General features: G+C 36.4%; 1 protein-coding gene across 7 annotated transcripts in view; it reads left to right on the top strand.

Annotated features, from left to right (window-relative positions):
• Positions 1-17,016, top strand: part of BMPR2 (bone morphogenetic protein receptor type 2) — a 154,250-nt gene that overhangs the window by 76,046 nt on the left and 61,188 nt on the right. For all 7 annotated transcript variants that reach the window (XR_010322251.1, XM_010602429.3, XM_064286803.1 and 4 more), the window contains 2 exons: positions 7,858-8,028; positions 9,416-9,586. Coding sequence is in view for 6 of the 7 variants with exons in the window: in XM_010602429.3 (XP_010600731.1) it covers positions 7,858-8,028; positions 9,416-9,586 (342 nt within the window). In the remaining variant the exon portion in view is untranslated. The remainder of the gene's footprint in view (positions 1-7,857; positions 8,029-9,415; positions 9,587-17,016) is intronic.

Genomic DNA, 17,016 nt, shown 5'->3' with positions numbered 1-17,016 from the left:
TGAAAAAGGGAAATCATTGCTAATGTCAGATGGATCTTGGTTGAAAGGAGAGAATACCATGAAAGATATTGACGTGTGTTTTATTGACTACATGCAGGCATTTGACCTTGTGGATCATAACAAATTAAGGATGGCATTATGTAGAATGGAAATTCCAGAATACTTAATTGTGCTCTTGCGAAATCTGTGTATAATCAAGAGGTGATTGTTTGAACTGAACAAGGGAATACTGCGTGGTTTGAAATTGGAAAATGTGTGTGGTAGGGTTGTATCCTTTCATCTTACATATTCAGGCTGTATGCTGAACAATAATCCATGAAGCTGGACTATATATATGAAGAAGGCATCAAGATGGGAAGAGGACTCACTGACCACCTGCAACATGCAGATGATAGAACTCTGCTTGCTGAAGATGAAAATGACTTGAAAAACTTACTGATGAAGGTCAAAGACTACAGTCCTAGTGAATCACCAAACCTAGAGGTAGTCTCCAGGGATCCCTGACATAGCATCAGATTAAGGAGCATTCTAAAGTGCTACCTTATATGGTTTTAATCTTTCCATTCTGTTCTCTCTTGGAAGGGTTGGAAGTACTTGGTAAAAGAACAGTTGAATCTCTTGTAATCTAGATATTGAAATATGTAAATTAAGGAATAACTGTTCAATTTGGAAAGGATTACTTACTTTACAAAAGGATTCACCAATAACACTGGAAAAGTAAGGAACTTCCTTACTTGATTTATCGTCATTGAATTTAGAAATTCTAGTTTACTTCAAATTTTGTAGGGTCATTTCTGGTAAATAAATTAAGATACTCTCTTCTTTGTCTATTTTATGACAGAATTGTAGTGATACTTTGAAATCCCAATTGTATTTGTTCTGGGAAATTTGTGTTCTGGGAAATGGATACTGTTGCTTCAGTTATTTGCCCCATTACTGCAAGGTTCCCATGTTGTTTATTTTAGATAGTTCATTTTGACACTTAGATAAACAAAAGCCAAACACACAAGCATACTCAGAATAAGTCCCTGAACTTTGTTCCAGGGTAAAGATAAAAACATTTAGCCTTCTCCAGTATAGATAAATATATTACAACTACTGAAAAATGAGTGTTGTGTGACTCTTGGGTTGATTAGATATAAAGTGGCAACGAAGGTCTTAAAAAACTTTCTGCCAGTAAACTCAAGGGAAAATTTATATTCATCCATAGAATCTGCTTTTAAAAAGATTATAGATTAGGCACAAGATTCTGTGACTCAGTAAATATTTCTTCATATCATTTGTTTACAGTGTGAATAAGACAGGATACAATTCCCTGAACTATATTGTCCTGTTCTTGTTCATCTTTATGCTGTGCCCTGCCTTCGTAAATATAAACTTTATTAAGGTATAAACAGCATGTGTTTAAAGTGTACAATTGGATGAAGTTTGATAATTGTATGTGCCTGTGAAACCCACCACCACAGTCAGCATGCAGAACATTTTCATAACCCCTAAAAGATTCTTAGTGCCCTTTTGCAATCTGTTCGTCCATCTGCCCCCCAGGTCCAGGCCACCACTAACCTGTTTTGGATTATTTTGTGTTTTCTAGAATTTTGTATAAATGGAATCTTGTGGTATGGACTCTTTTGTATGGCATATTTCACCTACCACAGTGATTTTCAGATTGGTCCATATGGTTGTGTTGCATGCGGCAGTAGTTGATTCCATTTAACTATTGAGTAGTATTTGATTATATGGATATATCACATTGTGTTGATCCATGCACCAGTTTATGGACAGTTTTGGGCTATTGCAAATAAAACTATTATGAACATTCTTGTATTTGTGTTTTTGTGTGGGGATATGTTTTTATTTCACTGCCTTTTTTCATTTAAAAAAATGATTCTAGTTATACATCTTGTCAGTGTTAAAAATCAGGTAAATAAATAATTCATTTATTCAATAAACACTTATTGAATGCCAGGGATAGAGTGCCAGGTGCTAAAGATACAGTGGTGAATAATTCAGCCCCTGCTGTCATAGAGCTTACTATTTAGTGAATAAGCCAGAAATAGAACAAATAATAAGCTCGGAGAGTGTTGGAAGAAGTATAGAATGCTATGGGAGTGTATGATAGGGGATCTCCTCTCTTGGGTCTAGAGTGATTAGGGAAGGATTCTCTGAAGAAGAAATGCTTAAGTTTCAAGTTAAGTGGTTGAAGCATTCCAGATAGAGGGACAGAATGCATGAATCCCTCCAGTGAGAAGGAGAATGATACTCTATGGCTGGAGTCTGAATGAAGATGGAAGGATATTGCAGGTACTAGATGATGCAGGGCCTTGTATACCGTCTTATGAACTTTGAAAATTATCCTGCAGGTGGTGAGAAACCACTGAAAGGTTTTAAGCAGGTGATTGATATGATCAGTTAGTACCTAGTCCTATCATTTCCAGAAATTCTACTTGCCATCTTCAATTCAGTCAGTTACTTCTAGGCATATTTGGTAAGGAATACTATCATCAAGATGAGCAGAACTTTGGAGTCAGATTGGGACCACTATTCATTGTAATGCTTTATATATATTTTATTTTGAATTAAGAATTTAAATATCCAGAGACTATGGGAATACTAAACATTTTAAATTTCCATTTTTATAAGAAAGATTTCTTGCACGAATTAATTTGGGACAAAAGGAAGACACCTGGTATAAAGTGCCTGGTTACAGCCTGGTGTCCTCTGGTAGCCTAATCACTTGTTAAGATACTGAGAGCTTTTATACAGTACTTACTCTGAGTAGGAAAGAAAGTCTTTTTTGGAGTGGCAGGGGTTATTAAAATAGTTTACAGCTGTGCTTTAAAGAATAAAACCAAAAAGTCAATATCACTTCAGGCGATTCTGGTTTATATACACTGTCTGGTATATTTGTAAAAACCATGTAGAGTTGAGGAACCTAGTGGTGCAGTGGTTGAGAGACTGGCTGCTAACCAAAAGGTCAGCAGCTTGAATCCACCAGCTGCTCCCTGGAAACCCTATGGGGAAGTTTTTCTCTGTCCTATAGGGTTGCTAGGAGTCGGAATGGACTCCACAGCAACAGGTTTGGTTTTTTTGGTTATATAGAGTTGCACTGTCAAATACGTGCATTCACATTTAAATTAATTAAAATTAAACAAAAAATTCAGTTCCTCAGTTGAATTAACTGTATTTCAAGTCCTTAATAGCCATGTGTGGCTGGTGGCTACTGTAGTGGATAGATAGTACAGATTACAGAATATTTTCATCATCCCAGAGAATTATATTGGACAGCACTGTTATATAGTATTTGGAAGTCTTTTAAGATAGATAGCGATCATGTAAAAGAAATTTGTCCTAGTTGAGGTGAAAGGGAAGACTCTGATTACTTAGTACTTGGAGTCTGCTTTCCTTAATAAAAACCCATTATCATGGTTCCACTTTTAAGAAATGGAGAGGTTTTTGTTTTGGGGGCCGGGGGAATTAGTTTATTATCATATCACTGACAGCGTTGTACTTCAGGATAGATGGATAGATCTTGAAATGTTCTTTTTGTTGATGAATGCAATGCCTTTCCTCTTCAAGTTGCCATTCCCAGCATAGTACACCATATGATTGTCTGATTCAAAACGGCCAATACCAGTCCATTTCAGCTCAGTAATGCCTAGGATCTGGATGTTTATGCATTCCATTTCATTTTTGATGATTTCCAATTTTTCTAGATTCATTCCATGTTCTGATTATTAATGAATGTTTGCAGCTGTCTATTTTCATTTTGGTTCATGCCAGATCAGCAAATGAAGGTCCCAAAAGCTTGACTCTATCTGTGTCATTAAGGTGGGCTCTACTTTGAGGAGGCAGCTCTTTCCTAATAGTATTTTGAGTGCCTTCCAGCCTGAGGGACTCATCTTCTGGCAGTGTATCAGACAGTGTTCCACTACTATTCATAAGTTTTTCACTGGCTAAATTTTTTGGGAAGTAGACCACTGGGTCTTTCTTCCTAGTCTGTCTTAGTCTGGAAGCTCAGCTGAAACCTCTCCACCATGGGGGACCCTGCCTGATATTTCAATGCTGGTGGCAATGGTTCCAGCATTGCAGCAACTTGCAAGCCCCAAAGCACAAAAAAGTGACAGGTATGGGGAACCAGAGATATAGTTGCTGATGTCAGTTGGATCCTGGCTAAAAGCAGAGAATACCAGGAAGGTGCTTACCCATGTTTTATTGATTATGCAAATCTTTTGACTCTGTGGATCATAACGAATTATGGATAACATTGCAAAGAATGAGAATTCCAGAAGACGTAATTGTGCTCATGAGGAACCTTTACGTAGATCAAGAGGCAGTTGTTCAGACAGAACAAGGGGATACTGATTGGTTTAAAGTCAGGAAAGGTGTGCGTCAGGGTTGTATCCTTTCACCACACTTATTCAACCTGTATGCTGAGCAAATAATCTGAGAAGCTGGACAATATGAAGAACAACGGGGCATCAGGATTGGAGGAGACTCATTAAGAACCTGTGTTATGCAGATGATGCAATCTTGCTTTCTGAAAGTGGAGAAGACTTGAACCACTTACTGGTGAAGATCAAAGACCACAGCCTTCAGTATGGATTACACCTCAACATAAAGAAAACCAAAATCCTCACAACTGGACCAATGAGCAGCATCATGAGAAACAGAGATAAGATTGAAGTTGTCAAGGATTTCATTTTACTTGGATCCACAATCAACAGCCATGGAAGCAGCAGTCAAGAAATCAAAAGATGCATTGCATTGGGTAAATCTGCTGCAAAGGATCTCTTTAAAGTGTTGAAGGGCAAAGATGTTACCTTGAAGACTAAGGTGCGCCAGACCCAAGCCATGGTATTTTCAATCGCATCATACGCATGTGAAAGCTGGGCAGTGAATAAGGAAGACCGAAGAATTGGCATCTTTGAATTGTGATGTTGGTGAAGGATATTGAATATACCACGGACTGCCAAAAGAACAAACAAACCTGTCTTGGACGAAGTACAACCAGAATGCTCCTTAGAAGTAAGAATGGCAAGACTGCATCTTACATACTTTGGACATGTTATCAGGAGAGATCAGTCTCTAGAGAAGGACATCATGCTTGGCAAACTACAGGGTCAGCAGAAAACAGGAAGATCCTCAGTGAGGCGGATTGACACAGTGGGTGTAACAGTGAGCTCAAGCATAACAACGATTGTAAGGATGGTGCAGGACCGGGCAGTGTTTCGATCTGTTGTGCATAGGGTCGCTGTGAGTTGGAACTGACTTGATGGCACCTAACAACAACAAAGATATGATTCAGTCCCTTACAACTTTACGTTTATTGTTTTATTATTCAATTCAGTTTAGTTTTGTAGGGAGGATAGAGATGAAGTTAGATATTTTTATTTATTTTTGCCTTCTTCTGTGAGAAGAATTTTAGGTTTCAGTCATTAGATTACTTAAAAATGGCACTAAATATTTTACACACATGTCTAGGCCTTTGGATATTTCTCAACTGTGAAGAAAATACAGGAAAAGCAAAAATTTTCTTTTTGTGTTCTTCCACAAGGATATACCTTTTTCTTTTTAAATTAAATGCTTATTTAACTTACAGTAAATAATTAAATAATTTATGATCTACTGACTTACAGGTACAGTTAGATCTCTTAATCCTTAAATCAATATTCAATAGAAAAACCCAGTTAAAATGGATAACAGGAAAGAAGGGAAAAAAATACTAGAATATCTTAGTTGTGGGAAACTTAGATATACTGAGTTTATAAATTAATTCTGACCCTTTCAACAATCAAGACAAAGAGGGAAACACTGTATTGTGTAACTTTCGATGTCAAGTAGTAGATGAGGAACTCTTAACCAGAGTCACAAAATGGAGTGGGAAAGGGAAATATGCCTTATGATAGGTGTGTCTTTTCTGATCTACATTACAGGCGTTATTTGTAGTTCGAGTCTTCTAAATATGAATCTTAGTGTTGCCTATACTTTGTATCTGTAGACATACATGTGATTTTAATCTTTATAATAATTAATTTGGTAAAGCTTTTGCAAATTGGGAGATAAATTCAGGAAATATTGTTAAATGTGAAAGATAATCTAGTAAATGTAGTTAAGCTTGTCGTTAAAGGAGTTTGAATGTGTGACTGTGGTAAAATGTGATAGAATTACAATAAGGCTAATGTCTTAGAATTCGTTTTTACAAATAAGTTCTACTGTGTTTTAGGCTGGGTTCTCTAGAGAAGCAAAACCAGTAAAGCATATAAAAATATATGTAGAGATTTATGTCAAAGAAACAGCTCACACGGTTGTAGAGGCTGGAACGTCCCAGGTCCATGGATGAGGATAGAGGCTTCTCCTGACTCATATAGCCACAGGGGCTGGCAAACCCAAAATCAGCAGGTCGGAACGCAGGGCTCTTGCTTACAGGCTGTGAATATCAACAAATCCCAAGATTGGCAGACAAGACTGCAAAGCTTCTCCTAATTCACGTAGCTGTAGGGTCTGGCAAACCCAAGAGCGGCAGATAAGCTGATAGCTCAAGTCCCAAGAACTAGAGGTCAGATGAACAGGAGGCAGCCGCAGGATCCAAAAGGAGCAAAAAGCCAGAACATCTGCTTGTATTCAGATACAGGCCACATCCCCAAGAAAACTCCCTTTCATCTGACTGGCTACTCACAGCAGATCCCATCATGGGAGTGGTCACATATAAACACTGAGAATCATGGCCCAGCCAAGGCGACACACAGTCTTAACCATCACAAACTATATTTTCTGGCCATAGTCAATGGTTTTAAAATAGGCTATAAAGTCACATTTATTTTCCCGCACACAGTGACACAGTGGCTGCAACAATGAGCTCAAGCATAGCAACAATTGTGGGGATGGCACTGGACTGGGCAGTGTTTCGTTCTGTTGTGCATAGGGTCGCTATGAGTCGGAGCCGACTCGACGGCACCTAACAACAACAACAACATTGTCCCGCTAGTTACTGTCTGTATTTTGGTCTCTCCAAATAGAGTGTATAAGATGATTGAGGGCTAGAAGTCCTGTATTACTTACTTGTGAATTCCCTACTTGTGTAGCCCAGTACTATTAAGGTGCTTCTGTTGTAATAGGTATGGTAGGTCTGTGTGTGTAAATAAGGAGCCCTTGTTCCACAATGGTTAAGCACTTGGCTGCTAACCAAAAGTTTGGCAGTTCAAACCCACCCAAAGACTCTGTGTTAGAAAGACCTGGCGATCTGCTTCCATAAAGATCGTAGTCAAGAAAACCATATGGGGCATTTGTACTCTGTCAGGTGGTATTGCTATTTGTTGGAATCAGCTCAATGGCACCAAACAACAATGTGTTTAAATGGGCCTGGCCTTATACATAGGTTTTGTTTTATTTCTTCTCCAGAGTTTTGCCCTCATTTTTTTAGGTTTAGAAACATTATTTTAATAAATTATCTCCAGTACTAAAACGCTAGTCAGTAAGGCCACACTAAACAGGTATACATCTGAAGTGAAGGAATGAACCATTTGCACCACCCAGGGATTCTGAGCATGGGCACTTTCTTTGTTAGTATTTCTTTATTGGGACACCAGAATTATTTAATAGGAAAAAGAGTGGTGAGGATAATGTGAGTTAGATGGGATTGCTTTTGAGAAATGAGTTTAAAATTTTGCTTTTTGTTTAAGGTTAAAAATTAATGATCAGAAGAAAGTTATTGAATAAATATAAAATTATAAAATTATTTAAGCCGTTAGCGATTGAGTAGGGAAGTTTATAATGTATTTATTATATAAGATTTTTTATAGTAATGTTTTTCAAGGAATATAAAATTAATTTGTCATTCTTTTGTTTCCTTTATTTTAGCTTCCCAGAATCAAGAACGGTTATGTGCATTTAAAGATCCATATCAACAAGACCTTGGGATAGGTGAGAGTCGAATCTCTCATGAAAATGGGACAATACTATGCTCAAAAGGTAGCACCTGCTATGGACTTTGGGAGAAGTCAAAAGGAGACATAAATCTCGTAAAACAAGGCAAGTAGTACTTTTCTTATCTGAAGTGACTTTGTGTTTCATACAATTGAAGTTTATCTAAAAAAGGTAGGTTAAAACCTTTTCCAGTAATTTCTCCTTGAGCATTATGCTCTTTTAAGATCCATCTATATGGGATCAGATTGAAGCAGTGAGTTTATGTTAATGGGGGAGGAAGAACAAAAAAGGAGGGTGAGAATGGTTGCACAAGTCGAAGAATATAATCAGTGTCACTGAATTGTACATGCAGAAATTGTTGATTTGGTGTATGTTTTACTATGTATAATCTCAACAACAACTAAAAATAAAATAAATTATTTAAAAAAACAAAACAAAAACCCTCTCCAGGAAACAGTGAATTTAAATGTGTTTATCCATGTATGTATTCACCCACAAGCCCCACATTTACAAAGGACAGTTGTTTCTTAGCTTATTTTAATAGTATCTTTCTTAATGGAACGTTAATACATCCTTATTGTATGATGTTTGGAAAATACAGAAAACCATAAAGGAAAACAAATTTTACAATTCTGATTTTTTTTTTTTAAATTAACTTATCTCCTTCAGGTGTGCTTTCTGTGTACCTTGATGTTTATATGTGTGTGTGTTTCTTTTTTCCAAATTAAGATAATACTATGTAAACAAGTCTCATACCCATTTTTATTCATTTTAAATTGTATCATGAATTAATTTAAAGAGATAATTAAATTATGTCTTTAAATACTTACTAAAAACATTTTTAATCTCTGCACAAAATTTCATTGTATACATGTATTGCGCTTTACTTATACTTTATTATTGGACATTATGTTGTTTTTAAGTTCTTCACTATAATAATGCTGCATTGAACATCTTTGAACATAAATTTCTGATTATATCGATCACTTCCTTGAAATAGATTCCTCAAAGTAGAATTATTAGATTATAAAACATACAAATATTTTTAAGGCCATTCTTAAAAATTGCCATTTCGCTTTCTAGAAATGTTTATATATAATTTACATTCCCTTCAGCACCGTATGAGAATATCTGTGTTACTGAATCCTTGTTATAGTTGTGTTATTGTTTTTTAAACCTAGAACAATTTAATAGGTACAGACAAAAATGAGATCTTACTGTTGTTTTAATTTGTATTTCATAGATTAATGATGAAGTTAAAACATTTGGTTGGTGGCTTGTGTGTGTGTGTGTGTGTGTGTGTGTGAATGCTTGTTACGTACTTTCCCATTTTTCTGTCTCTTAAAAATATGCATTCCTATTGATTTGCAAGAGTACACATAGCTTAGGTATACTCAGTCTATCATATTTATTGAAAATATTTCTTAGATGTTGTTTTCCTTTTGTTAGTTTTATTGTCTCCTAACTTCTTTATATTAATATTGATTTGTAGGATGTTGGTCTCACATTGGAGATCCCCAAGAATGTCACTATGAAGAATGTGTAGTAACCACCACCCCTCCCTCAATTCAGAATGGAACATACCGTTTCTGCTGCTGTAGCACAGACTTATGTAATGTCAACTTTACTGAGAATTTTCCACCTCCTGACACAACACCACTAAGTAAGTAAAGTAACTTACTTTTTTTTGTAATTCCTTTTTCCAAAAATTTGAAAAATATAACAATATTCAGCATTGCCAAAGTGAAAGAGAGAGAGGGGGGTGTCATCATCATAACAGTACCTCTGCAAACACCTGAAATCCAAAAGAGATGTTCCTGAGTCAAAAATAAACCCTCCTGTCTTAATGAGTAGTTGTGGTACTCAGGAGGAATGGTCATTGAATGAGTTGTCTTTCTTTAGCAGATTTGGCTTGTAACTTACCTTTAACTTTTTCCCAATCATTATGTTGGCAGGCAATAAATATCAAGTGTCCATATTTCGGGCCCCCTATAAAATTAGGGACAATCTGATAGACCAACCACATGACCATACATGAATATCTGTAATGGTACTGGGCCGCAGACTCTCACATTATAATCATTCAAGGATTAATTTGACCTAGAGTTAGGGGGATGGACAATGGTTACTCCATTCACCTCTAGTCTTAGTTGTTTTTTTTTTTTTTAATTAAAAATTTTGTGTATTTTTATACAACAACCTTACATAGCTTTTTGATACAACCAGATAGGGCACAAATAAATGAAATCCCTGCAGACTATGTGTTCCCTCTGTTTATTTAGGCTGTTTCTTAACAAATTTAGCAGAATAGGAAGTGTCCTGATGCTTAATTATTAAAGTTGGAAAGGATATATGGACATTGTTACATGCCATAAAAATTAAAGTTCTATTCGTACACCAATGATTTCTGGCCATAGTAAGGGTATTAGCTCTTAGTTCTTAAAAATAAATGCTTGTTTTCCCCAACCTCAGCAACTAAGGTTTAAAGTGTAGTTTATATGGTTTGTTCTTCCCATGAAGGAGATTTATTACCATTAAAAAAAGAAAAGAGGGAAAATAAAAAGAACGCATGTCTTCTCATTCACTGTAACCCTAGTAACTCAGGTCCAAGGTTGTCAAAAGAGCATTGTCAGATAATTTTCCAAGACAAAACTGAGTAAAGATGAGGTTTATGGTTTTATAACTCACAGCCTATGTCTTTGTGGCTTAATTTGTTCAATGATTTTTCTTTTGATGAGCCTGTGATCTTCAGAGTTATTTGTATGTCTTTAAGGGGATAGGAATCATAGACTGCGTTTATTATATAAAAAAAAAAAAAACAACAGTGCTATAATAATAAATAATATCATATTATATGAGAACCTTAAAAAATATTGGCCAGTACTGTACTTGTTCATTCATAATGATACGTAGACCTGTCTCTAGACAAAATTGTGGTATTAAGGAAGATGAGGTACCTTTCTTTTCTTGAGATCTTGTTTTCTGAGGCCCTTTTTTTTTTTTTTTTTTAAAGGAAACCCTTCCTCTGTTGTGCCCAGTGCCCCTGTCTGACTCGTTAACTTCTCCAGCACTGCCCTTCCATCCTCCATTAACATATCCTGTTCTTACTTCTCTTTCCCTCTAGGCTTAAGACAGTGGTGGATAATAATTTAATGCGTCTTGATTCCTAAAAGTATTTGCATTAAACTGAAGATTCTTAGAGAAACTTATTCTAGATGAGATAAATCTATTAGTGAAATTTTAATTCACTTTATCAGAATTATAAAGATCTTAGACTGTGTAGCCTCCCTTCAGTAAAACTATAAAGAGAATCCAGGCATTAAATATATGGTGACATCTAAACTAGCTACATAACATTTCTGAATACTCACTATGTGCCAGACACTGTTCCAAGTGCTCTATATGCATTTAACCTTTACGTTTAACCCTTACAAAAACACTGTGGTTACAACATTCAACCAACTTGACCTCATTGACTTATACAGAACCCTCCACCCAACTGCTGCAAAGTATACTTTTTTTTCTAGCGCACATGGAACATTCTCTAGAATAGACCACGTATGAGGTCATAAAACAAACCTTTGCAGAATCCCAAACATCGAAATATTACAAAGCATCTTCTCAGACCACAAGGCCATAAAATCAATAACAGAAAAATTAGGGAAAAGAAATCAAATATTTGGAAACTGAACAATACTCTCCTGAAAAAAGACTGGGTTATAGAAGACATCAGGAGGGAATAAGGAAATTCATAGAATGCAACGAGAATGAAAATACTTCCTATCAAAACCTCTGGGACACAGCAAAAGCAGTGCTCAGAGGCCAATTTATATCGATAAATGCACACATACAAAAAGAAGAAAGAGCCAAAATCAGAGAACTGTCCCGACAACTTGAACAAATAGAAAGTGAGCAACAAAAGAATCCATCAGGCACCAGAAGAAAACAAATACTAAAAATTAGAGCTGAACTAAATGAATTAGAGAATAGAAAAACAATTGAAAGAATTAACAAAGCCAAAAGCTGGTTCTTTGAAAAAATTAACAAAATTGATAAACCATTGGCCAGACTGACTAAAGAAATACAGGAAAGGAAACAAATAACCCAAATAAGAAATGAGAAGGGCCACATCACAACAGACCCAACTGAAATTGAAAGAATCATATCAGATTATTATGAAAAATTGTACTCTAACAAATTTGCAAACCTAGAAGAAATGGATCAATTCCTGGAAAAACACTACCCACCTAAACTAACACAATCAGAAGTAGAACAACTAAATAGACCCATAACAAAAAAAGAGATTGAAACAGTAATCAAAAAACTCCCAACAAAAAAAAGCCCTGGCCCGATGGCTTCACTGCAGAGTTCTACCAAACTTTCAGAGAAGAGTTAACACCACTACTACTAAAGGTATTTCAAAGCATAGAAAATGACAGAATACTACCTAACTCATTCTATGAAGCCACCATCTCCCTGATACCAAAACCAGGTAAAGACATCACAAAAAAAGAAAATTACAGACCTATATCCCTCATGAACATAGATGCAAAAATCCTCAACAAAATTCTAGCCAATAGAATTCAACAACATATCAAAAAATTAATCCACCATGACCAAGTGGGATTTATACCAGGTATGCAAGGCTGGTTTAATATAAGAAAAACCATTAATGTAATCCACCATATAAATAAAACAAAAGACAAAAACCACATGATCTTATCAATTGATGCAGAAAAGGCATTTGAGGAAGTCCAACACCCATTTATGATAAAAACTCTCACCAAAATAGGAATTGAAGGAAAATTCCTCAACATAATAAAGGGCATCTGTACAAAGCCAACAGCCAACATCACTCTAGATGGAGAGAGCCTGAAAACATTTCCCTTCAGAACGGGAACCAGACAAGGATGCCCTTTATCACTGTTCTTATTCAACATTGTGCTAGAAGTCCTAGCCAGAGCAGTTAGGCTAGACAAAGAAATAAAGGGCATCCGGATTGGCAAGGAGGAAGTAAAATTATCTCTATTTGCAGATGACATGATCTTATACACAGAAAACCCTAAGGAATCCTCCAGAAAACTACTGAAACTAATAGAAGAGTTTGGCAGAGTCTCAGGTTATAAGATAAACATACAAAAATCACTTGGATTCCTCTACATCAACAAAAAGAACGTTGAAGAGGAAATAACCAAATCAATACCATTCACAGTAGCCCCCAAGAAGATAAAATACTTAGGAATAAATCTTACCAAAGATGTAAAAGACCTATAGAAAGAAAACTACAAAGCACTACTACAAGAAACTAAAAAGGACATACTTAAGTGGAAAAACATACCTTGCTCATGGATAGGAAGACTTAACATAGTAAAAATGTCTATTCTACCAAAAGCCATCTATACATACAATGCACTTCGATCCAAATTCCAATGTCATTGTTTAATGTGATAGAGAAACAAATCACCAACTTCATATGGAAGGGAAAGAAGCCTCGGATAAGCAAAGCATTACTGAAAAAGAAGAAGGAAGTGGGAGGCCTCACTCTACCTGATTTCAGAACCTATTATACAGCCACAGTAGTCAAAACAGCCTGGTACTGGTACAACAACAGACACATAGACCAGTGGAACAGAATTGAGAACCCAGACAAATGGTGCTGGCATAACTGGATATCCATTTGCAAAAAAATGAAACAGAACCCATACCTCACACCAAGTACAAAAACTAACTCCAAGTGGATCAAAGACCTAAACATAAAGACTAAAATGGTAAAGATCATGGAAGAAAAAATAGGGACAACCTTAGGAGCCCTAATACAAGGCATAAACAGAATACAAAACATTACCAAAAGTGACGAAGAGAAACCCGATAACTGGGAGCTCCTAAAAATCAAACACCTATGCTCATCTAAACACTTTGCCAAAAGAGTGAAAAGACCACCTACAGACTGGGAAAGAATTTTCAGCTATGACATCTCCGACCAGCACCTGATCTCTAAAATCTATATGATTCTGTCAAAACTCAACCACAAAAAGACGAACAACCCAATCAAGAAGTGGGCAAAGGATATGAACACACACTTCACTAAAGAAGATATTCAGGCAGCTAACAGATACATGAGAAAATGCTCTCGATCATTAGCCGTTAGAGAAATGCAAATTAAAACTACAATGAGATTCCATCTCACTCCAACAAGGCTGGCATTAATCCAAAAAAACACAAAAAAATAAATGTTGGAGAGGCTGCGGAGAGATTGGAACTCTTATACACTGCTGGTGGGAATGTAAAATGGTACAACCACTTTGGAAATCTATCTGGCATTATCTGAAACAGTTAGAAATAGAACTACCATACAACCCAGAAATCCCACTCCTTGGAATATACCCTAGGGAAATAAGAGCCTTCACCCAAACAGATATATGCACACCCATGTTTATTGCAGCTCTGTTTACAATAGCAAAAAGCTGGAAGTAACCAAGGTGTCCATCAATGGATGAATGGTTAAATAAATTGTGGTATATTCACACAATGGAATACTATGCATCGATAAAGAACAGTGAAGAATCTGTGAAACATTTCATAACATGGAGGAACCTGGAAGGCATTATGCTGAGCGAAATGAGTCAGAGGCAAAAGGACAAATATTGTATAAGACCACTATTATAAGATCTTGAGAAATAGTATAAACTGAGAAGAACACCTACTTTTGTGGTTACGGGGGGGGGGAGGGTGGGAGAGGGTTTTTTACTGATTAGTTAGTAGATAATAACTACTTTAGGTGAAGGGAAGGACAATACTCAATACATGGAAGGTCAGCTCAACTGGACTGGACCAAAAGCAAAGAAGTTTCTGGGATAAACTGAATGCTTCAGAGGTCAGCGGAGCAAGGGCGGGGTTTTGGGGACCATGGTTTAAGGGGACTTCTAAGTCAATTGGCATAATAAACTCTATTATGAAAACATTCTGCATCCCACTTTGAAATGTGGCGTCTGGGGTCTTAAATGCTAACAAGTGGCCATCTAAGATGCATCAGTTGGTCTCAACCCACCTGGATCAAAGGAGCATGAAGAACACCAAGGTCACAGGATAACTAAGAGCCCAAGAGACAGAAAGGGCCACATGAACCAGAGACTAGAAGAACTAGTTGGTGCCTGGCCACAACCGATGACTGCCCTGACAGGGAGCACAACAGAGAGCCCCTGAGGGAGCAGGAAATCAGTGGGATGCAGACCCCAAATTCTCATAAAAAGACCATACTTAATGGTCTGACTGAGACTAGAGGAATCCCGGCGGTCATGGTCCCCAAACCTTCTGTTGGCCCAGGACAGGAACCATTCCCGAAGACAACTCATCAGACATGAAAGGGACTGGACAATGGGTAGGAGAGAGATGCTGATGAAGAGTGAGCTATTTGTATCAGGTGGACACTTGAGACTGTGTTGGCATCTCCTGTCTGGAGAGGGGATGGGAGGATAGAGAGAGTTGGAAGCTGGCAAAATTGTCACGAGAGACTGGAAGGGCTGACTCATTAGAGGGAGAGCAAGTGGGAGTACGGAGTAAGGTGTATATAAACTTATATGTGACAGTTTGACTTGATTTGTAAACGTTCACTTGAAGCTCAATAAAAGTTAATAAAAAAAAAACACTATGGGATGGTTATTGTTATATTCCTACTTTACATTGAGATCACTGAGGCATAGGTATATAATTTTACCAAGTTTATGCAGTTATTTGATAGAGCCAGGATTCAAACCAAGTATTCTAGCCCCAGAATATGTGTTATTAAGCTTTACTTTCTCTACTGCCGCAGGGGACCTTTTTATGTTTGCTCGCTTGCTTGTTTGTGGAGGGGGCAGGGAAAGAAATTAAAAAAAAAATCTTGATCATATTATCCCAAAGTTCAAGGACTCCTTCGGAATTTGCACCATATCTTTTTAGCACCAAGTATTGCAAAGTGTTTTCTATATTCATGACACGTTATTTTATTATTTAATATTTTTCTTTAAATCATCTTATTTTTTTAAACGTGTATATACTTCTCATCACCATTGCAAATAGAAAGCCGGTATCATGAATAGAAGTTAACATTAAAGATAAGCATGATGAAAACAAAACCATAATGTTAACTAGCTAGATATTATTGTTTGCCAAAATATCTAAAACCCGAAGCTTGCATTCTCCATGTTAAAAGAGAATAGTAAATGTTTGAGAAATAATAAAGATAACTATTACCAAATCAAGGCTTTCTTCTTGAATAATCAGATGGAAGAAGGAAAACTGACATTTACTAATATGGTCCACATACTGCCTCAAACCAGAAGTCTGACACTTTAGAAAGGTGAACTAGATCATGCTGATGTCTCTTCCAACCAGGAGAGTGTTTGCAGTACCTGTTCTCTTTAAGGAAACCCTAGTGGTGTAGTGGTTAAGTGCTAACAAAAAGGTCAGCAGTTCAAATCCACCAAGTGCTCCTTGGAAACTCTATGGGGCAGTTCTACCCTGTCCTTTAGGGTCGCTATGAGTCGGAATCATCTTGATGGCAACGGGTTTGGTTTTTTTTGTATTCTGTTTAAGCAGAAAAGCAGTCTTTAAATTAATGAACTTATTTCTATAGTATCCTTTTATCTTCATATACTCTTAATTCATCCTTATTGTGTTTGTAAATTCTCAGTTTCAAAGAAGTATATACTTACTGTAAGGTTTAGAATCTTATGTTAGAACAATTTCTTGATAAGATTTCTGGAATTGGTAAAATTAATCTTACTAATTATAAATTAAACAAGATAATTAAGTCAGTACAAAAGCAGGCAAAAATGTTTTTCTTTTCTTTTTTTAATTAAATAAACCACTCCATTCTATTCAGTGCTTGAGGTTCTTGGGTGAAAGTCAGAATAAAAATGTGGAATACTTTTATTTTCTTTCATTTACATTATTCATTAAGTTGATGGTTGGATGAGATGAGAAACAAAGACTGAATTGCATCTAAAGCCAGGTTTGAAAAATCACATTCTAATTTATGCTGTGCTGCTACTAAGATTAGAAATTCTAATTTCAGCATCTGGCAACAAATGTCAATATCTCACACCAAGTTAG

Source organism: Loxodonta africana, chromosome 6, assembly GCF_030014295.1.
Source record: "Loxodonta africana isolate mLoxAfr1 chromosome 6, mLoxAfr1.hap2, whole genome shotgun sequence".
Lineage (NCBI taxonomy): Eukaryota > Metazoa > Chordata > Mammalia > Proboscidea > Elephantidae > Loxodonta > Loxodonta africana.
Note: the sequence above shows the minus strand (reverse complement) of the source record. Positions and strands in the feature narration are given on the sequence as shown.